At 42.5% G+C, this 23,043-nt stretch overlaps 1 protein-coding gene across 2 annotated transcripts in view; it reads left to right on the top strand.

Annotated features, from left to right (window-relative positions):
- fam193a (family with sequence similarity 193 member A) overlaps nucleotides 1–23,043 on the top strand; it is a 144,412-nt gene that overhangs the window by 67,979 nt on the left and 53,390 nt on the right. The window contains exons 6-13 of one of the 2 annotated variants that reach the window (XM_051928618.1): nucleotides 2,000–2,228; nucleotides 4,419–4,543; nucleotides 4,874–5,021; nucleotides 6,561–6,638; nucleotides 6,841–6,953; nucleotides 13,095–13,337; nucleotides 14,264–14,351; nucleotides 16,059–16,250. In XM_051928618.1, the coding sequence (XP_051784578.1) occupies nucleotides 2,000–2,228; nucleotides 4,419–4,543; nucleotides 4,874–5,021; nucleotides 6,561–6,638; nucleotides 6,841–6,953; nucleotides 13,095–13,337; nucleotides 14,264–14,351; nucleotides 16,059–16,250 (1,216 nt within the window). Of the gene's footprint in view, nucleotides 1–1,999; nucleotides 2,229–4,418; nucleotides 4,544–4,873; nucleotides 5,022–6,560; nucleotides 6,639–6,840; nucleotides 6,954–13,094; nucleotides 13,338–14,176; nucleotides 14,352–16,058; nucleotides 16,251–23,043 lie in introns of both variants that reach the window. The other variant, XM_051928617.1, reaches the window with a different exon arrangement.

Below are 23,043 nucleotides of genomic sequence, written 5' to 3'. Positions count from 1 at the left end.
TATATAGAATGACAGATGCTATTTAGGAAAAGAAATACAAAATAAAGTATGGGACTTTCTTATTGAGGAAAACGAGAGAAAATAAAATATGAACCTACTTGTTGCAACAAGGAAGGAAAAAAGTGTATTTTAAATTGCGCTTAATTGTCTTTTGCACAAAAAAGTCAAACTTGAAAAGTGAGTCATGAACAGGCCTTCATTAAAAATTACATAAATGAAAAAAGAAAATATCAAATAAAATACAGAACAGAAATAAGAGGAAAAAATGAACCTACAAGGAAGGCTTGACTGGCATTTTGAGTGGCACTTCATTGCTTTTCTGCGTTAGCGAGAGAATTTTATACTTTGCCGGTTTGTCTTTTGGCATTGCACAGAATGCCTAGGAAATGTGTGAAGTATTCATCGTTTCATACTTTGACAGCCAATTTTCGGCTTTCTACCGGGTGGGCCATAAGTGTCCATACATATAGTTTTTAACATTTTATTTTTAATATTTCAGATACCCTAAAAAATGTGTGGCCTCCCAGATCTCACCCCACTTGATTTTTATCTTTGGGGGCATTTGAAGGCCATGGTGTATCAGGAAAAGATACGAAACATCAATCATCTTAGGGAACGTTTCACCAACGCCATTCCAAGCATAACTCCAGCTGTGCTAATCCGTGTTCATCAGCGGACACGTATTGAAACGGCAGTCATGTAGAGCATATTATATAAATACAAGTGGTTTTTCATTAAAAAAAAATGAATATTTTTCCTATGTATGGAAATTTATGGCCCACCCTCTATATATTGCCTTTCATACATTGGCGGTAACAACTACTGTATAAAGCAAGAACATTTAGAAGAACTAAAAACTTGTGTCTTGGCTGCCAATGCCCCCCATGAGGTGCCACACAGACATATGAAGGAGTCCCAGTCGGGTGTCTTCAGAGTCTGAAAGTCACAGAGAGGATGTGCAGCGTTGTTCATAATGGCACTCAGTTGTGTTTCCATTCTCTCCTTTGTTACGACCTCTATGGGGTCCAGAGAGCATCCTGTCACTGAGCCTGCCCTTCTGATTAGCCTGTTGGTTTGGTGGGCCTCTCTTCGTCAAGCACAGCTCACCACACTGGCCATCCCAGAGTCTAGATGTTACTTCCCACATTAAAGGAACACAGTCACTGATTATAAGAGAGAATACTGAGAACTGGCAGTAGCTGATCTATAGACAGATGCACGCCATCTATGAGTTATCTTGTGAAACATCTTTTGAGCCGTAGCGCCAAACACAAGTGTATTCATAGGTAACACGTGTAAACAGAGGATACTGGGCATCAAAAATAAGAATGAAAAAATCAATTAGGCCTCACAAAACACACAATTTCACTTCCAGTTATCTTGTTCTTATTCACCATATTTTGGACATTTATACCTCACAAAAATAATTTACGTACTGCATGTAGAACCACAGCCATGTGCACATCTCTGGCAGGTGAGCCACTATAAAGTTTAAATGAAAACTGCAACATTTGATTGTAAGGAATTGTCCAAGATGTACCTTGTGAGACTCAGGCTGAGTTGTCGTTAGCTGCCGACTATGACGTGACTCCAGGGTGTTTCTAAGTAGTATTTTAAGGTCACTCCCTCATTTTACGTTGGTGTCAAGAACAGATTTACTGAATGTGTTAAAATGGGTTAGTTCTGAATTGGTGGTTTATGTACTCATAAGGCAAATGGAGACATGGTACTTGGCACGGCAGTTGATTTTAGGGGAATAGAAAGACCCGTCGGGATGTCTTATGTGACCCCTTGGCTGACATATCACACAGCTTTCATAATCTGACATTCTGACTGAGTGACTCATACAGTCCTTGTGTTTTATGTTGACATCATGTTAAACCTTTGCGACTTCTTTGTTCATGATAAGCAAAAGGTGTGTGAATCGTCACTAATAATTGTATTGTATGCTGATTTCATTACCTTTGATTCTATTTCTCACTTCCTATTGAATTGACAGGCTTTGTGAGAAAGACCCCTACCAGCTTTACCAGCGGTTAGAACAACAAGCCCGTGAGTACGTACTAGAAATGAAGGTCCGTCTGCTCAGACACTTATCTGTGGGATCCAAAGTCACGTCAGCCTTACAAGGCCCCCCACAGGCCCACCAGTTTATCTCCTTGCTGTTGGAGGAATACGCTGCACTCTGTCAGGCTGCTCGCACAATCAGCATCTTCCTTGTCACACTGGTAAGTTGGGATTGCTCTCTGTGATGCGCGTTCTTCAATTCAGAAGTGCGTATGACAGTAAAGTGATTAGAGTGTGGTGTGTAGTGCACGATTTGGGCAAACGAAATGATTGGCCTGTTCAGAGCATCACATACACAGACTCTCATCTCTAGAAGATTCCACATTGTGTCCGCAGTATACGTAAGGACAAGTTAAATATGATCCCAATGAACGTCTCTCTGATTGGCTGCAGTGTAATAAAGCACACTACCTGTTACTTACAATGTCAGTACTGCCACTGGACAGATGATCTGAATATATTAAATTAAAGTGGCATCCACTAGGGGGAGAACTCAGAATTGGCTTTTGTTACATCACAGCCTGGAGAAATTGTGTGATTGTGAGTGGAGATCTTGATTTGGTCTACAGATCAATCAAAAATGGCCGCTTGCAGTTGTGTTCTATTGGTGGAGTTACGATGTTTAGTTTTTGTTTTTCATTACCATGAAATCATTGATTGCACATCTTTAACTATTCTGTCTTTTTTGTTATGGATTGACTGGGGTTCTTCTTGGTCTCATTTCTCCCAAAACATAAAGTGAGGCAGAGGTGTCATGTAATGTCACCAGTGGTCATTCCGCAAACTCTTAGGGCACATTTAAGAAGCATAAAGTTAATCTTGGGGTTTCTGACCATTTGGCTTGACAGTACGCCACACAGACGTCCATGTCTGGTCCGTTCACTACCCTAAGTTGGCTCAGCCTGAGGAAAAGAAGGTGTGTGAGTGTCTGCCCTGCCCTTGTGAGGACTGCTGCTGTCTTTGGGGTGGCTTCCTGCGCCACACCTGGCACCGTTCAGGTAGGCATCGGCTCCCTCTGCCACACCTGGCACCGTTCAGGTAGGCATCGGCTCCCTCTGCCACACCTGGCACTGTTCAGGTAGGCATCGGCTCCCTGCAGCCCTGAAACAGACAAGCAAGCTGGCACTTACAGAACTTCTCATTGATCCAATATTAGTGGCTGTTAAAAACCAAAGCAGAGAAAGGTGGGCTACATGAGCTGTGTGACAGTCTTTAAGGTGTCCATTTTTATATAATTAATTCTTTCTTTCTTTCTTTTTCTTTCTATTAGTTTCTCTTTCTATTAGTTTTTCTTTCTTTCTATTAATAGTTTTTCTTTCTTTCTGTTAGTTTCTTTCTTTCTTTCTATTAAATGGTGTTTCTTTCTTTTTCTTTTTCAATTAGTTTTTCTTTCTTTCTTTTGTTCTTTTTTTGTTCTTTCTTTCTTTTAGTTTCTTTTTCTTTCTATTAAATAGTTTATCTTTCTCTATTAAAGTTTTTCTTTTTCTTTCTTTCTATTAAATAGTTTTTCTTTGTTTCTTTCTATTTTCTTTCTTTATTAAATAGTTTTTCTTTTTCTTTCTTTCTGTTAAATATTTTTTCTTTCTTTCTTTCTTTCTATTAGTTTTTCTTTCTTTATTAAATAGTCTTTCTTTCTTTCTTTTTCTTTCTATTAAATAGTTTTTCTTTGTTTCTTTCTATTTTCTTTCTTTATTAGTTTTTCTTTTTCTTTCTGTTAAATATTTTTTCTTTCTTTCTTTCTATTAGTTTTTCTTTCTTTATTAAATAGTCTTTCTTTCTTTCTTTTTCTTTCTATTAAATAGTTTTTCTTTGTTTCTTTCTATTTTCTTTCTTTATTAGTTTTTCTTTCTTTTTCTTTCTGTTAAATATTTTTTCTTTCTTTCTTTCTATTAGTTTTTCTTTCTTTATTAAATAGTCTTTCTTTCTTTTTCTTTCTATTAAATACTTTTTCTTTCTTTCTGTTAAATATTTTTTCTTTCTTTTTCTTTCTTTCTATTAGTTTTTCTTTCTTTATTAAATAGTTTTTCTTTCTTTTCTTTCTATTAAATAGTTTTTCTTTTTCTTTCTTTCTATTAAATAGTTTTTCTTTCTTTCTGTTAGTTTTTCTTTCTTTCTATTAGTTTTTCTTTCTTTATTAAATAGTTTCTTTTTCTTTCTTTCTATTAAATAGTTTTTCTTTCTTTCTATTAGTTTTTCTTTCTTTATTAAATTTTCTTTGACCGTATCATTAGAGCGCTTGCCCTCACTCTCTGACATATGTTGTATTGCACTTCTTCCTCTCCTTTATGGAGACTACTCTGCCGCTGCACTGATATTTTATCAAGTATGTTTCTCTTCTTGCTTGTCAATAGGAAAATGAACATTTAAAAAAATTCCAAGTGACGTGGGAGTTGCACAACAAGCACCTTTTTGAGAATATTGTGTTTTCTGAGCCACTTCTGCACAACAGTTTGCCCACTTTGGTAGCACAGTTACGGTAAGAATCATAAAGTGTGATCACATACTCCGGGTCACTCCTCTGTGTTCATCAGATGTATCTCTCCATCTCTGTTTGTAACATGTCTCAAGTAAAGTTAACCCACAAGCCTGATGGAGGCGTCCCAATGCTGATTTATTGTCATAAGCCTGCTATTCCCAGGCCTCAGCCTCCTTCGCTAAGTCGATGTCTCAGTCCTGCTCTAAGACTCTTTTTCACTGAAACTTGACGCATGCCACAAGTTGTTTCTTTTCCTTTCTTTTTGCTTCCCCATTTATTACATTTGTACTATAAATGGTTCATTTGCTTATTTCTTTTCCTTTTTTTCAGGCTTGGAACGGCATCTCATGACTCCTATAGTGAGGACATGTACAACACCCTACTTCAGAGATACCTTCAGCTCGATCAGGAAATGAATCTGGTGGCTGTTGAATGGTTGGAGTGTGAAAAGCGAATAGATGACTATGTTGATGAGCAGGTGAGATGTCAATGCTGAAAGAATGTGCCATCACCTCATCTGAAATATTTTTATGCTGTGGATATTCAAGGAAAGCATCATTTTTAGTTGCTTTGCTTTGGTTAGAACTTGAATATTTCAAGTGTGTGTGTGTGTGTGGGAGGAGATGGTTGGTTGTTACTAATATTTAGATTTTTCTTGAATGTCTGTTGTGACCACAAGGGGACGCCACTGAGCCCCAAACCACAGGCACACAGTTAGAGTAAGAGGCCCGTGAGTGTGTACTAGAAATGAAGGTCCGTCAAACCTGAGCACACGTCCAAGTTCAAATAAAGGATTTCTATTTGTTTCCACAACACACCAATATAAATCGACTCTGACTCAACTCAGCGAGGCGGCAGATCTGGAAACTGACACCCCCTGGAATGTCAGCGCCCTCTGGTGGTATCCAGTGACCCTGACAGGCCTGTGTTTCTGGACTCTTTCAACTCCCATGTCACCATGCTGGTGTCTTAGTTGGGTTTAGCTCTGAGAAACTTGCCACGTGTTGTTTGGAGGAATAAACTGCTCCCAGCATGCCTATTCGCTTAGTCCGTCCATTATGATCTCCTTGACAGGCAAGAATCCCTCCTTTAGTCCTGACCTTCTTCCATAGCACTTACACTGTAAAGTTTCATTTTCTTATTGGGGACATGGAGAGCATTACCCACCCATCCACCCAAACTTTGTCTATTCAGCAGCTGGTGATGGTGATTCATCTCAAGTCGCTGTTACCTCATAGTTTAAGGGACTCGTCTATTTGTAAAAGAGTCCAACAGAAGAATCCTAAAGGCCAAACCCTAAGAGAGTGTACACTAGAATGAACTTCAGAGTACAGAGAATGGGGTGTTTGGTCTTGTCAGGGGACAAAATGAAGATCAATTAGTAAAGGGGTGCTGGCAAAGTGAAAGGCAGTTTGGGTGAAATGCTCCAGAGGGTAGCACACAGTCAGGGCAAGGGTGGACCTGGTGCTCTCGATCCCTGACAATGAAAACAGACGATACTGGAGGAAGAATCACTTCAGAAACTTCAGTTACTGGTACAGGAAGACACCTTCAGATGTTCCAGGACGACCAGGACCCAAAGTACTCTGCTAACAAGTGAGCCTCCTGGTTTAAATCTCATCAGATCTGCAGCCTTCATGCTGAGGATGAGACTGGCGTCCTGATGAGCTCAAAGCAAACTGAGAGAGACCCTAGCAAAGTGTCTTAAATATAAAATACACCAATGAATACGGAGGTTGGCTTTATGCCATGCCAGTCATCATTTGTGCCAGTTTGCATGCTTGTTTGAAATGAGGAGACGGCACACAGAAAGTAAAGATTTGTCAACCTGAGACAAAGGAAACGGCCCGACGCGCTGCGCCCCAAATCTGATTGGCTGGTGCGTACGTCTGGGTGTACATTGTAGCTTGGCTTGGATTTTTGCAGTAATTATGAAGGGAGCTCTAAATGTGATATTACAGTATAAATAACGTCTGTGTGCTTTATGGCATTTCTGAAACAATCCTCTAATTTCAAGGTGGCGTTTAAGACAAAACAGCGCATGCTGAAAGAAGACTGGGAGTTCTTTAAACAAAGAAGGTTTATCGAAGAGCAGGTGAGGTCATTTCAGAGCTCTGAGGACTTGCTGTTCTTTATTTTGAGCTTTGCTTTTCTTGGAGCTCACAGGAAATTCTCCTTTGTAATCAATAAGGTTTTATTTTATTTTTTTTTCAAAATGAACGGACTGCTTTACAATATGGCTGACACGTCTGTGTGGTTTTTATTTCTTTGTTTTGCTTTGTTTTTTTCCCCTCAAGCTTACAAACACAAAGAAATCAATCACTGGAGACACTTTCACAGACACCATGAGGCACATGCTGTCATCTAGGCTGAGTATGCCCGACTGTCCAAACTGTAATTACAGGCGCAGGTAAGACCACTCAACGCGTGCCAGCGACTCGTTACGGGGAGGCCGTGCTTTGTGTATCGCATGGAAATGCAATAAAATGAGTCACTGCAACGAGTTAGTAATAAGGGTTCTGTTATTACATTAGGGATATCCCAGAAAGGTGTCATTTTATCACAGTAACAGTTTCAGTCACATTAGCCTCTCATCCATTTCTTGCTGCACTCACTAGCAGCATTAGCTTCTGTCTGATTTTCAACTTTTCAGAACCTTTTTGAAAGCAGCAGACTGGTACCACGTCAGTCCCAGGATCAGGATAGGGCACCGGATGTGATCCTCCAGGGGAGGCTTCAGCTGGGATTGTCTCAAATGAGATTCGGAATACACGTGTCCTAGCAGAGCGAAACGCCTGCTACTTAAATCAGGCTTAACGATACAATGGGGAGTCCGTCGATCGTCTCACGCGTTCATGAGCCTCTGCTCACTGGATAGGTTAGCCCTGCGTCCCTCTGTCTTTGTGTGACTTGTTCATCGGACATTAAAGTTCTTACAGCCACCCTACTACTACAGAAGCTACGTGACAGCACGTCTCTGTGTATGCATGGAGATGGCGGAAAGTGTGAGGGGGACAAAGGGACGGCAACCTTGTGGACTTTGTTTTAATGTTTGTTTGAAGAGCAGTCTTCACTGACCCTGCAGATAGATAGATAGATACTTTATTAATCCTAAGGGGAAATTCACAAAAAAAAAGAGTGATCAATAAAAAAGAGAAAAATAAAAGTAGAAAAACGGAGCTGCTGAAAAGGCTGCCACTCTCGACGGTGCCTGAGTCAAGTCAGTCCCAATTGCAGCGTACTGTACATCATACATAACACCGTTGGCTCTTACCATCAGAGTAAGGCTGCTAGCCCGACACTTCAAAACTTCAAAATATCCGCAAAACGTTCTGGGGGAAAAAATGTTTTTGTGTGTTAGTTTGTAAATGGCACAGAAATGTTTGACTACGGCTTTGCGGTGTCCCAGGCCTCTGTCAGAGCCGTAGGGTGCAAATGGAAAGTTTTACTGTTACAACAACATTTATTTCTAGAGCACGTTTTTCGTACAAATGATGAAGCTCAAAGTGCTTTACAGATGAAGAAAGGAAAAATAAAAGAAGAACATAAATACAGTGGGTATAGAAAAGAATCCCCCCCTTTGAAATATTCCCATTGTTTTTCACTTTAGACCCTTTAATGTAAACACACACTGAGATTTCTTGCCAGCTTTACTTACTCAGTGCCACCTCTAACATCCAAGTGAAAGAAATCAGAGCTACAGTTCAGAAGAATTGTAAAAAAAATCAAAAACAAGAAATCCTGAGATTAATAAAGGACCCCCCCCATGTCAATGTCATTTTGTTGACCCCCCTTTTCTTTTAATGACAGCCCTGAGTCTGTTGATTCTTCTCCATCAGCTTGGCACACCTAGATTGAGCCCACTCAGTATTTGCCCCCCACTCTTCTTTACAGTTTAACTGTTCAGGTTCGGTCACATTAGATGGTGAGTGTTGGTGGTCTGCTATCTTCAGATCTTTCCACTGATTTTCACTGTGATTTAGCTCTGGGCTCTGACTGGCCACACCAGGACATTCACTTTTTTCTCCTTCAGCCACTGGGTGCTCAGTTTTGCTGTGTGCTTCGGGTCGTTGGCGTGTTGAGAGGTGAACATTCTGCCCATCTTCACCTTTCTGGTGGAGGGTAGCAGGTTTTCCTCAAGAATTTGATGGTATTTTGCCCCCTCCATTTCTCCTTCTACCCTAACGAGAGCCCCAGGCCCCCCACCACAGGATGCTTTACTGTCAGTATGGTGTGTTGTGGATGGTGAGCTGCATTGCTGTACTGTTTGGTGTTGAAGCCAAATAGTTTGGTTTTGGTCTCCACTGACCATAAGACCTTTTTTCCACTTGGCATCAGAATCTTCAGGGTGCATTCTGGGAAAGCTCAAACAAGCCTTAATGTGGCCTTTCTTGAGAAGTGCGACCCTCCTGAACAATCCACAATTAGATCGTCTAATTTGTGTTGCCATCAGGGAAAAGTAGTGTTTGTTCCCAATGAAGAGGTGTATCCACGAGAAATAAAAGATTTGTTATTTGGTAAAAGTGAAATCCACAAACACTACAGACAAAATATCTGAATGTACAATAATCTGTTCACGTTCACAACATTCAATGCACAAAGCGTAGATTTACACGATTCAGGACCATATGCTATGAGAATCTGTGGTTCCGCAACAATTAAAGCTACGACAAGTTTAATTTCAAAGAAACCACAGTTTGGTCAGGTTTATATTTATGATCACGGAGAAGTGATGCAACATAGAATCGAAAGAGTTAAACGATTGAACGTATTAGAAATTCTACAGCCAATAATGGATACAAACGCCAAACGTCCAAACGCGGATAACAATTGACAACAAAGGAGATCTTGATCACGGCAGTTATACGTTGCATTGATGCATATGTAACAATCCCCATGAAAATAAAAATGTGTTTAAATGTACATCTGCATCCCCATACAGAACTGCAAAGAGGCTAGTGTGTAGGGCAGTCAGGTGGGTTGACGAGCAAAGCACCCTAGTGTATATGTATGTATGTATGTGTGTGTGTATATGTGTGTGTGTGTATATGTGTGTGTATATATATATATATATATATATATATATATATATATATATATATGTATATATATATATATATATTCTTGCCCACCAGGCTGGCACCGCCAGCTGCACCCGACACAGACACACATGGGACACAAGTTCAATGCACACTCTTGATTTTATTTTCTCGTGTTCCCGGCACAAGCACAGCACAGAGTTAACCCTTCCTTTACTCTTTTCCTTCTCCTCCTTCACTCCTTGGGTCAGGCTTTGTTGCTCCTCCTCCTCTCGACTCTGGCTCCCTAAGTAGTGGCCGCCGGCTCCTTTTATAAGGCACCAGAAGCAGTCCAGGTGCTTGATTACTCGTTTCCGGTAGCACTTCCGGGTGCGGTGGAAGAACTGCCCATAAGGGCTCAGCAGCTCCTGCTGCAGCACCCCCTGGTGGCGTCTGTGCATCCCAACAGGGCTGCACCACACTCCAACTCCCATGAACCCCTGCGGGAGTCCGAGGCACCTCTGCAACCCAGGGGTGTTGCCATCTAGCTTCCCAGGGGAGATAACGCTCTGGCCACACTTCCTCCCCTGGTCCTCCCAACGTGGAGGCGTTCTAGCCGGGCAAGAGCCCCGGCCACATGCTCTTCTTCTTCTTCTTTCGGCTGCTCCCGTTAGGGGTCGCCACAGCGGATCATCTTTTTCCATCTGTTCCTGTCCTCAACATCTTGCTCTGTTACCCCCCCATCGCCTGCGTGTCCCCTCTCACCACATCCATAAACCTCCTCTTAGACCTTCCTCTTCTCCTCTTGCCTGTCAGCTCTATCCTTAGTACCCTTCTCTCATTATTCCCCTCATCTCTCCTCTGCACATGTCCAAACCAACACCATCTCGCCTCTCTGACTTTGTCTCCCAACCGTCTAACTTGAGCTGACCTCTAATGTACGGCCACACACTACAATATATATTTAATTTAAGCAATACTTTATTCTTTGTTAATTTGTAAGGTCCAGTGGCCAGGGAGGACAGAAAAAACAAAAAAAAAAAAAAAAGACTCCAGACGGCTGGAGAAAAAAAACAAAATCTGCAGGGGTTCCGAGGCCACGAGACCACCCAGCCCCCTTAACATAAATGATCTCAATTAGTCCTCGTGGTTTTCAGTCTTCGCGTGGAAGAATTAGATGATGCTGAAGATGGTCATGTGGACCATCAATGGGAAGGGACTGCACGGTGCCCTGATCAGGTGGTGGTGGCGCAGATCAACACCACAGAAAACTGGAAGAAGAAGAGCAGAGAAAATAGGAGTTAGAACGGATTTTGGAGCCACCAGGAATAATGATGATAATTCAGTGCATATCCAGAATATCAGAGTTACACTAAAGTGAAGCCATGAGAGAGCCATGTTGTTACAGTGATGAGTTTTTAGCAGTTTTATAAAGTGCTCCACTGTGTTAGCCTGGCGACTTTCTCTCAGTAAACTCGTATTCCAGATTTGAGGTGCATAACAGCAGACGGCCGCCTGCCCGCCTCACCATTTCTTTTAAGTTTAGCTCTTGGAATTCTAAGCAGACCCTCATGTGAAGATCTAAGGTTACAGTTTGGAGTGTAAGGTGACAGGCCTTCTAACATATAGGACAGAGCAGATTATTGAAGGCTTTGTAGACCATCAGCAGGATTTTAAAGTCAGTTCTGAATGGCACAGGTCACCAGTGTAGTGACATGAGGACTGGGGTGATGTGCTCGGATTTTCTTTTCCTATTTAAGATTCTAGCAGCTCCATTCTGCACTCATTGTGACTGCTGATGTCTTTTTTGAGTGGTCCTGAGAGGAGTGCATTACAATTACCTAGTCGACTAAAAGCAAAAGCGTGAACTCATTTTTCAGCATCTTGCAAAGTTATAGATGGTCTACGGTTTGCTATATTTTGTAAGTAAAACAAATGCTGTCCTAGTAGTCATAGTTACTCTGTCCTTCTAGGTGAACAGTCAAGGTGTCACATTGTCTATGGAGTTACAGAAATCTCTAGAGCGGCTTTGGCCTTTGTCCTCTGTGGCTAAGATACAGTTTAGGACTCTCTGGCCTCCTTCTGCAGTGGTGCTCGTTATTCTCCTTTATATTGGTTAACGCTCCATTGTGTGGCCAGTTGTGGTGCTGTCGTAGTTTGAGATGTGGTCCGGTGCCGTTCAGACTGACACAGTCAATAGGACGGGATTCCAGGAACGCACCCAGCCTTGGCGCGACCTTCACACACTCACAGACGGAGACACGAATTGAACAAATGAGTGAAATATATTTAGTGTAAAATCAAATATAAACAGCAAAAATCAGACAACCTTCCTCTTCAGCGATACAAACATAGCACACAACAATAAACACTGACAACAGTGTCCTTATCACCGCTGGAGTAAAGATGACAGTGACGATCCCGGGAACTGCTCCGTTAAAAATGAATGAAACAGTCCTGCCGGTAGTCCCGAGCGGCGAGGGGTGATATTTACGGGAGCGCTCCCTCCAAAGACGCACGACGACTAATCCACCGTTATTCACACGACAGGCAGGCACGAGCCAGTCCATTCATCTTTGAGTGAAACGATTCAGGGTATGAATGACATCACAGTGGTTACGTTGGACGGGATACACAGAAACGGACCTTTCTTGCTGCTTTGCCGACCCCCTTTTCAAGTTTCCTGCTGGCCCTTCTTGTCCCCAGCAGCCCCTGCTCCTATTTCAGACATCCAGTGAGGGCACTCGCTTTTGGGGCTGCTGGGAAATGGAGTCCTTCCTTCCAGTGATAGCACTGCTACAAGTTTACTGTATGAGCCGCGTTGCATCGCAGTACTCCTCAGTAGAACGTCCTGACGTCCATCCATGTGCTCAGGCCAAAGAGCTCTTAACAGAAACGCACAGTCGCTGCTGCATCACAGAGGTTTACAAACTGAAAAGGGACTTTTGGAATCGCCTCGTCTCGGCGTTATTCACTCTTTTACCATGTGGTGGTGGGTCTGGCAGTGGCATGAATGGCCGGCCCACCCCCTAATCGCCACATTCATTCTTGGGATGTTTTACTGGACCAGTGACATCACCAGGCTGCTTTTTCTAACAGTTGACATGAAAACTGCAGTATGAAGTCATGACATACGCACCTGCACCAAAGACAACTTTTCAGTATTAAAAGGTGGAATATCGAGACTTTTTCCCTTTATGAATAACTTCATCCATGGGTAAAGAAAAGCAAAATTTTAATGTCATTCATAACCCAGCCGTCTTTTTAATGATCCTGCCTTTTTATAATTTTAGGACACCATAACTTATCCCAAAAGAGTCTTAGCACAAGGCAGGAGCCAACCTTGGAATGCACTCTTTTGATTTCTTTAGTCTCGTCTTGGTGTCTCAGGAGAGAAATTCAACCAATATTTTGTGGTCAATGTCAAATTTACAAAAGTTGTGATTATAAGCAGATCCTCAGGACTTTGACAGATCTTTTAAATCACTGATTTTTTTTTTCTTTCTAACGTGAAGTCCTTTTGTTCCTTTCAGGTGTACTTGTGACGACTGCAGCCTTTCACATATACTGACCTGTGGCATCATGGACGCTTCAGTTCCCGAAGACGTTCATGTAAACCAGTTACCGTTACAAGTGGAATCGACTCCAGACTACCTCTCCGAAATACGGCCGCCTAGCATGTCCTCTGCAAGTTCGGGGTCGGGCTCCAGCTCGCCCATCACCGTACAGCAACATTCCAGGTTACTCCTGCCAGACAACACGTCCGCTCCCAGTTTGTGAGTAAACTTGGTCTTACAGCTGCAGCACGGCTCCACGTCTTGTTGCTCCTTCATGTTTGATAAATGGGGAGAGGAGCTGAACGTTAAGTCCACTCTGTTGGCAATCTTGACCTTTATTTTCATTAATGGGCCCTTTACTCCTCTGTAACTCAGTAAATTGTGTGTGCGAGAGGAACACTGGACCTGCGTTTCCAGGCCTCATTCACATGCGGCGATCTCTGTGTTGTAATACAGACGGAGTAGCGGTCAGTGCGGTCAGTTTGCCGTGTCATACCGTAGTTGTAGTTTTCAGTCAGGTTTTTAAATCCCTGATTTCAACTGAAGGTGCCTTCGTTTCAGTCATGTCGTCATTTCACACGAGGCACACATTTGGTTTTACGAAATTCAATACAATGGAATTTGTCTCGCGCCATTCAACAGCTGTATTAAACGTTTTTGTTAATTTGAACGTATCGTGACATAAATGTGAGTCGCCTCCAGCCTTCAGATGGTCCCACGTGTGGCTAACTTGTTTTTTACTGCGCACTCTCAGTTTTTTTGTTTTCATTACTTTGATATTTTATATCATTTTATGAACAACTTTGTTGTCAGCAGTTAATTCAAAGTTTTTAAAGCAAGGCTGGCAACTGAAATTGTAGTGAAAATGTTGTTCAGTTTTTATTTGTTTGGACTCTTGTTTTGCTATTTATTTCACTTATAAAGTAATTGTTTTTATTTATTTTTATTTTCCTGTCATTCTTATACTTGCTTTATAAAAGGAATGTGAAAGAAGACGACTCATTTGGGTTGTTTGTTTTTCTGTTTTCATTGCTCCACTTTCTATTTATTTCTTGTAGTGGTAGCGATGAGGATGATGAGGATGATGATGATGATGATGCCCCTCCACTGTCCTCTAAGTTTGCGGATATATTTCCTTTAAACAGTTATGAAGATGCTGATGTTGTTGCCAACATGAATGGAGTGCACAGCGACCTCAACGGTGGTGGAGAAAACATGGCAGTAAAAGATGAGGTAGCGTGTACGCTTCTGTGTTTATAGGAAAGCGGGATGATGTAGCCGTTATGTCAGCGTGGCAAGGAAAATCAAAAAGATTACAGTTTGGTCTAAATATGCGACTGTCTGGTGTGACGACTCTCTAAAGGAATCCTCCGACCTGGCAGTGATGCCGTTTGTAGTAACGGCAGAAAAACAAATGAATGTCATCTGCTCATGGAGATACTTCAGTGGAGACCAGCGAGGGCAAGTGAAGAAGAGCAGTAAACAACCTTAAAAACTCCATGAACCTCAACATGTGCTCACAATGTCCACAGCATTAATATTCAGACAGTAATCCTGGAAGTTAAATGTGCTGAGCGTCTGAATTGAAAACGTGCCTGCCATTCAGGATAGTGCAGCGCCGTCAAGTGAATTGGAGCGTTTGAGCTGAAGACGGGTGTCTTGACCGATTTTGTTTTTGATGGATGCTTTTCTGCATGTTGTGGAAGTAAAGCACAGTCATGCTCTGACTTGCGACTCCGTTTGGCACCAGTGATTTGGCCGTACGTTGGTCTCAAAGTGTACAGGGTAGTGCAGCCGAGGCCCCGCGGTGTGCCATCATAGAGCAGCACAAGCTGATCTTCACGTCTCGGTGGCCACACACTGACCAGGTCTGTGTAATGCAGTGCTTATCATCTACTGGCTCGTGGGTCGCCTAAGCCATTGGCAGCACTGCACAATACAATTCCCAGTTTCTAAGTCAGCTTGTTTTACCAGTGGGGACCTTTGATTGTGTTCGTTTCCCCAAGTGGGTCATCAATTAATCTGAAAAGATAAAATTGGGGTATTGGGACCATAAAGGTTGAGAAGCGGTGGCGTAAGGAAGGTGGTGTGGGCTGAATACGTAATAATTAGCCATGTGGAGCGGCGTCCTCAAAATGAATAATAAGAGTGATAACGGAAGATTAATTACTGCGACTGTTTTTGTCGATTTATAGACCCTTGTTACCCTGCCGTTTTCAAATGGCCCTCAGCTGCAAGTACAAATCGCCTCAACTCAATCGGATGTAAATCAGCTTGAGACGGTACGCTCAAATACTTCATTCCTGACATCAATTTTATATTTAAAGCTTTTTAGCAGTATTTTGGGAGCGCTACCATTTTCTCTTCTGGGTCCATAGAGAGTTTACTCCAAAGACATTGGGAGATGTGGCGTGTGTGACGTCACCAGAGCTACCATATAAAAGCGTCCCTTAATTCACCGAGACGGGGCTATTGAGAGTTTTCAGCGCATTTCATGCAATTCTGGTGGCGTAAGACTTAGTTTTGTGTAGGGATTTTGATTTTTGGGTCCGTATTTAGGATTTTATTTTGAACTCTCAGTTAAGAACTTGGCACATTTTCCTGGCACGTCTCCTTTCCTGATCCCTTCCATGCCCTGTGGACAGATCAAATGTTTTTTGTGGTGCAGTGTAATGGTTCTTAAATGTCACCTGCAGGTAGAATCAGGTGTGCAGTTCAGCACGGGATAGATATGCTTAAACAGAATAGGTTTGTAAAAACTGCTTCTGGTAGGCCACCCAGTATTTGGTCATTAAATCTGTCTGCCTTCACAGCCACTTGTCATTACATTGGATTAAGATCAACGGAGAATGTGGCATTACGTAAAAGAATATTTGAAAATATTTGAAGGTGTGTGTCGTTTGCCTTACTAGGTTCTCCATCATGCCTTTCTGTTTGTAGTCTCCACAAGTGAGCAGCAGTAGCAGCAGCAGCAGCTCCAGCTCATCAGAAGCGGATGATGAGGAGGCCGATGGAGAGAGCAGCGGGGAACCTCCAGGGACGCAGCAGGAAGATTTAGGTCCTGGAAAAAGAGCAACTGTGAAGGAGGATCTATCAAGAGAGAGCCCCCCGCCCTCCTACCCAAACCAGCAGGTAAATGCATGGTGGAATCGGGGGATGACGTGTGTTTTGTGGATCTTCTCAACTCCAGAGTGTCCTAAACCACCACACTAGGAGCACTTGGGCTCTGTTTATGTGCACCGGGAGCTGAGCGCTGAAAGTGCTGCCTAAGTCTTACTTCTGCTGTCGGCCGTCTCTCTCTTCTCGCTGTGTCGCCATCTCTAAAGTCCAATTCAACACGTTGACTTCCAAATATGCGTCTTCACCTCTTATGGCCAAGGATCGCTCATTTAAGACGTAATGAAATTCCAGCATTTGTAGTGTGAGGTCAATGTGTGAGGCTACCACAGCTTCACGTGTCACCTGTAATTGACAGATCTAATGGCACATCGGTTAGAAGTCAGAGGTCTGCCTAATACGGTGGTAAAAAATGTAAGTTGAAGAGCAAACGCTTACTGGAAAATAATGTGAATGTGTAAATAACAAACTGAGTTTCTGCAGGATGGAGTTACAGTACATGCTTGGGTATTGAAGGGGAGCCCCAATTCACAGTCCTCGTCCATGATAGCTTAAAACCAGTAAAACCTACGAGACATTTCCAAAGCAAGCACCCGCACATGTAACAAGCGTGATACATTTTGGTGAGTTAACACAGCAAGAAACAAAAGTTTCTGATCAAACACAAATGGCGTGATGCAAGATGGCGTATGTGTGATAGCTAAGGATAAATGGCTTACACAATTCTCGAGAGCCACTGCCGTTACAAGGAGTAAAGTCCCCCTTTCCGATGATACAGTTGTCAAATGTATTGGGGACATTAACACTGGAATCCCTGAAGCCTGCGAAAAAACTTGTGATCCCGGGCCACCTTAAATTCCTTTGCACCTTTCCATCAATGTCTTTTGTTTTGTAAATGTGTCGATCAGCACGAGCAGCCTGCTGTCCCGTCCCTCCACCAAAAGAGCTCAACTCAGGCAAAAAAGGTCTCCCACCTCAAGCCGTGTTTATCTGGGTGTGAGGTGCCTGGAGTTGTAGAGGGTAATTAATAATAATAACAATAATTCATTACATTTATATAGCGCTTTAATATCTCGTTATTTGGATCACAAGCATTTCACGTGTGTTCTGTGTCTACAGTGGTCTGTGTAAATGTAAGATGACAGAGATGTTGAACACATAACTGGAACAGAAACGTTTTCCACCTTGTAGTAAAGATTAATAAAGCGATGATGTGAAGTGTCTGATGTGTGAAGACTGAAGTCCAAATATCAAATAAATACTTTCACAAAAGGTACAAGTATAGCAGAACAAGTGCACTTTCATTCAAGAATATAACCAAAGGAAAAGCAATCGGGTTAGAGCATGACGCTGACGCGACCGCATGGGTGGTGCAGCGGTAAGAACTGCTGACTCGTAATCAGGAGGTCATGGGTTGGATTTCCGGGCCCTTCCTAGATTTTCCGTTTTGAGTCGTGAACTACTCTTGTTGTTACTGTTATACATTTGCTACAACCGCTTCGGTGGCACAATGGTATCAGCTGTTGACTGGTAATCAAAACTTCACAGGTTTGAGTCCATTTTGAGAACTGAGCTGCTCATATTCTTACTATCTTAGAATAAAAACATCCATTTGATTTGAGTCTGTAACAGCCGCTGTAAATGTGTGCTACTTGTAAAGGTTAGCATTTTGTTTATTCAGTTTTATTCTCTCCGTTACGTTCACGCTCGCCCCGATCTGACGCTGCTGTTGTCAAATAAAGACGAGCTATAACAGAGGTGAACTCGGATGAGGATGAGGGCTCTACATCGGAGGAAGAGAACAGAAGAAATGTCCACTCACATATATGAACAACGCAGCTGCACCAGGCATAAAGACAGAAGATCAACAACATCCTGTTTGGCACAAAACTGGAAGGAACTTTTACTGGCCAGGATGCGTTTAATAAACTTAACAAATCTGTACATGCGTGTAAGGTTTCTAAACTCTTTTGGGACTCCCCCCAACAGGGCGACACGGCAAAGAGCGTCCCAAAGCGTAGTCACCGCGTCTGTGGAAGACAGGTTATCAGTTGCCGGGTCAACCACAGGCTCCCAGCACTGCAGCGGCTCATCGCGAGCGGTCCGCAGTCGCACTGTAAGCGCCTGTCATCGATGGGTCATGCAAGGGAACAGGATTACTTGGCCACCAACCTGACCCCAACCCTACCCGTCTACTGCGTCTTTGTATAAGAGAGCCGCTGCAGTAAATAGCCGCACTGTTCCTGTTTCAAGCTGAATAAAAGAAGAGAAAGAAAAGAATGTAATAAGGTGTCCTCTGCACATGGCAGTTACTAATATTGGGTCACAGATTTGCACAGAAACACAGGAGGTTGTAGAGAGACAGGAACTTTATTGAAACACTGCAAACAAACATTTGTGTCTCATGTTTGTGCTCCATGACAAGACAGAGATGACAGTTCTGTCTCACAATTAAAAGAATGCAAACATATCTTCATCTTCAAAGGAGTGTGCGGCAGGAGCAGAGAATGTCAGAGAGAGAGAGAAAAGCAATCAATCAAAAACCGATAGGCGCTGTTCGGGCTTTTAAGTATGCAAAGTACCACGCGGAAAGCATATCGCGTGACAGAGCAGCCGCAAGTCAGGGAGCAATGTGAAGGTAGTCTTTCAGCGTTTTTTAGAGGAGCGTCCGTATCCTCTAGGGGTGCGGTCAGCCCCCCTCCTCACAATTGGCATCAGTACCCCAACCACAAGTGAATTACAGATAACTAACTGCGTCAGCCGGCATTGCCCGGGCAGCCAGTTTGACAAATCGAATCAGACATTTGGACAGGTCGGTAACTTGGGCTGCATATTCCGTGTTTCTCATGTAGTGCCCCTAATGATTGCGCTGCACTGCGACTAACGAATGCACCGAGACGGCACCGTTAAGGTCTGAACGCAGAAGCTGTCTTCAGAGTTGAGATAGTGGAGTTGTCGCTTCAGATCTTGCGTAGACATGAAGACAAGTTATTTATATCTCTGACATTCCCATCTTTCATTACGTTTTAAAGGTCTGTGAAAAGGGATTCTTTGTAAAAATGAGTGATGGATTTAAAAATAACACCCAGTGGGCTGGTAAGGAAACATCCAGCCAAAGATTCAGTAAGTCTGTCCCCAAGAGAGTTTTAATTTCAAACAATGTGGCACTTACCGTCTGGTGATTGATTGATTGATTTATTGTGTGTGTGTTTTTTTAAAGAGACAATTTGGCAATACAAGTGCTTGACTCTGCCTACGCCACACGCTACATCAGTGTGTCCAAATGATGAGGGTGCAAAGCCTCTCCTGCTCCCTTGGTTTTAACTTTAATTGACAGTGTTGACCCCACACTCCACTTTAGATATCCGAGTGTTTCTTCAGAGCTTACTCAACTGTAAGAGAACGATTTGAAGTGACTTTGGCCTTGTTGGCCATCGTTAGAAACCTCCCTCCCCACCGCCTAATGGGCCTGCTGAACATTCTGACATGACACAACTTTGGACAAGAATGGGCCATTCAGCCCAACACGGCTTCCCAATCCTCTCCAACTCATTTCTTGATCAATAACATCAAGTCAAGCTAACCCCCCCCCCCCCAATTCCTGCTGCCCGCCCCACTGCTTGTATATTTCTTCCATTTATTTATGGCTCTTTGTGTGAATATGAACTTTTGTGCCGAATTTACCCTTGACAGGTTTGCGGCTGTGTGCCCGTGTTCCTCATTTTTAAGTAACAGTCTAATTCATTTCATAGTTTTAAACGCTTCAATCATTTCATCTCCTAATGTCCTTTTGCTGAATACTAGAATTATCAGAGCCTACGAAAAAACTTGTAGATCTGTCCCACCTTAAATCACTTCGCACCTCTCCATCAGCGTCTTTTGTCTTGTAAATATGTGGATAAGCAGCAAGCAGCCTGCTATCACATCCCCTCACCGCCACACAGTTGTCTCAGCTCAAGTCTGTTTACCTGCGTCTCAGTTGCTTGGAGTTGTATAGAGTGAGAAGTCAAGCAAAATTACACCTTTTATAAATACTGAATCGTTATTTGGAACACATGCATTTCATGTGTGTTCTGTGTCTACAACAATCTATGTAAACACATTGTTAAAACAGAAACGTTTTTCATGTTTTAGTAATAATTGACAAAATGTAGACATGAAGTGTATAATGTGTGAAACCTGAAGTCCAAATATCAAATAAACACTTTCACAAAAGGTACAAATATAACAACATAATAATCAAGTGCGCTTCTATTCAAGAATATAACTGCAGAAAAAGAACCTGCGTTAGGGTGCGACATTGACACACATTTGCTATGACCGCTTCGGTGGCGCAACGGTATCAACTGTTGACTGGTAATCAAAACTTCACAGGTTCGACCCCAGACGAGTCCGTTTTCAGAGGTGAGCTGCTCTTATTCTTACTATCTTAGAATAAAAACATACATTTGATTTCAGTCTGTAACAGCTGGTGTAAATGTATGATACAGTAATCCCTCGCTATATCGCGCTTCGCCTTTCGCGGCTTCACTCTATCGGGGATTTTTTATGTAAGCATATTTAAATATATATCGCGGATTTCTGCGGACAATGGGTCTTTTAATTTCTGGTACATGCTTCCTCGGTTGGTTTGCCCAGTTGATTTCATACAAGGGACGCTATTGGCAGATGGCTGAGAAGCTACCCAACTTACTTTTCTCTCTCTCTCTCTTGCGCTGACTTTCTCTGATCCTGATGTAGGGGGTGTGAGCAGGGGGGCTGTTCGCAAACCTAGACGATACGGACGCTCGTCTAAAAATGCTGAAAGATTACCTTCACGTTGCTCCCTTCTGTGCAGCTGCTTCGTGAAGCGACATGCTGCACGGTGCTTCGCATACTTAAAAGCTCAAAGGGCACGTATTGATTTTTGATTGTTTGTTTTTCTCTGTCTCTCTCTCTCTCTCTCTCTGCTCCTGATGGAGGGGGTGTGAGCTGCCGCCTTCAACAGCTTTGTGCCGCGGTGCTTCGCATACTTAAAAGTCAAACAGCCCTATTGATTTGTTTGCTTTTCTCTAGCTCTCTGACATGATCTGCTCCTGACGCGCACTCCTTTGAAAAGGAAGATATGTTTGCATTCTTTTAATTGTGAGACGTAACTGTCATCTCTGTCTTGTCATGGAGCACAGTTTAAACTTTTGAAAAAGAGACAAATGTTTGTTTGCAGTGTTTGAATAACGTTCCTCTCTCTACAACCTCCTGTGTTTCTGTGCAAATCTGTGACCCAAACATGACAATATAAAAATAACCATATAAACATATGGTTTCTACTTCGCGGATTTTCACCTTTCGCGGGGGGGTCTGGAACGCAACCCCCCGCGATGGAGGAGGGATTACTGTACTTGTAAAGATTAGCTTTGTGTTTTATTCTCTCAGTCGCTCTTTATACAACTCTAAGCAACTGACACGCAGGTAAACAGACTTGAGCTGAGAAAACTGTGTGACGGTGGGGAATGTGATAGGCTGCTTGCTGCTTATCGACACATTTACAGGACAAAAGACGCTGATAGAGAGGTGCAAAGTGATTTAAGGTGGGACAGATCTATGAGTTTTTTCGTAGGCTCTGGTAATTCTAGTGTTGACCCCGAAATGGCTCGGCTCTCTTAATCTTCCTCACAACTTGTACACTGCAGCCCTGAAATCTGCCCAGTCGCTCTTCTCTGGAGGTTTTCTAGCTCTGCTCTGCTCTTTGTTTTCGTAGCCCACAGATCAAAACTTCACGCAGTACTCCAGGTGAGGCCTCACCAGTGTGGTATAAAGTAGTGTTTCTGAACCACGGGTGGATCGCGAGTTGCTGTGGTTTCCAATGGTAATGCCCAGTCAGTCACGTTCGACACCCCAACTGTGCTTGAATCACCTGGTTGGACCACCACAGGTCACTAACACACTTGTCTGGGGTAAAAGTGACACAGCAGAGGTTGAGAAATACAATTCTAAAGCTCATTTCTCTCTTCTTGCTCTCAGATTTGTGTAGTGATTGTGCCTCAACACCAAAGCCATACTGCATATACAACCCATGAAGGAAGACAACCACAGCGCAACATGTCAGAAGTGTGAAAATATTCTAAACACACCAGCAAATTATATTCAACTATAATAATAATAATAATACATTTTGTGTACAGTATTGCCTCCAGAATCTGAACGCCCCAGAACTCAAACAGCTTGGAATTCGGATGAAAAATCTGAGCAAATTTTGCACTGGAATCCGAATGGCCAGCACGTTGTTGGTGTGTGTTTGTGTGTACGTCTCCCCAGCGCTCGGCCCACACACACGCTTTGTCGTTCAGTTCGTTGTCAGATGCTGTAGTGAAAGCATCTCTCTGCTAATTTTATACTTTTGTTCCTGATTTGTGTTATTTTTTTATATTATAACAACTTAGTGTATTCGCCATATTCGGAAAATAAGCGTAAGAGGAAAGCTGTAAGAGCTACAATTGAAGTTAAGAAAGATCTTATCGCTTTTTAAGGTAAATACAGGTTTTTATATTTTTAATTTACATTTGTGTTCAAATATTATTATTATTTGTTAATATTTTATCTTAAAATCCAGTGTATTTACTGTTAAAATCATTTTGAAAATTCGAGTTCATGGGACCCAGGAAGGGATCAATCCAGTTTCTATTATTTTAAAGGGGAAAAATTGTCTTGGAACTCGAACGGGGTTCTGGAACGGATGAAGTTCAGTATCTATATAGTGCCCTTCCCATGCTCAGGGTGCACACAGGACTTCGGAGACAGTGTAATGTGTACAGTCATGTAATTTATTGCA

The sequence above is a fragment of the Erpetoichthys calabaricus genome, chromosome 5 (genome assembly GCF_900747795.2).
Source record: "Erpetoichthys calabaricus chromosome 5, fErpCal1.3, whole genome shotgun sequence".
Lineage (NCBI taxonomy): Eukaryota > Metazoa > Chordata > Cladistia > Polypteriformes > Polypteridae > Erpetoichthys > Erpetoichthys calabaricus.
This window is presented reverse-complemented; position numbering and strand designations above follow the sequence as displayed.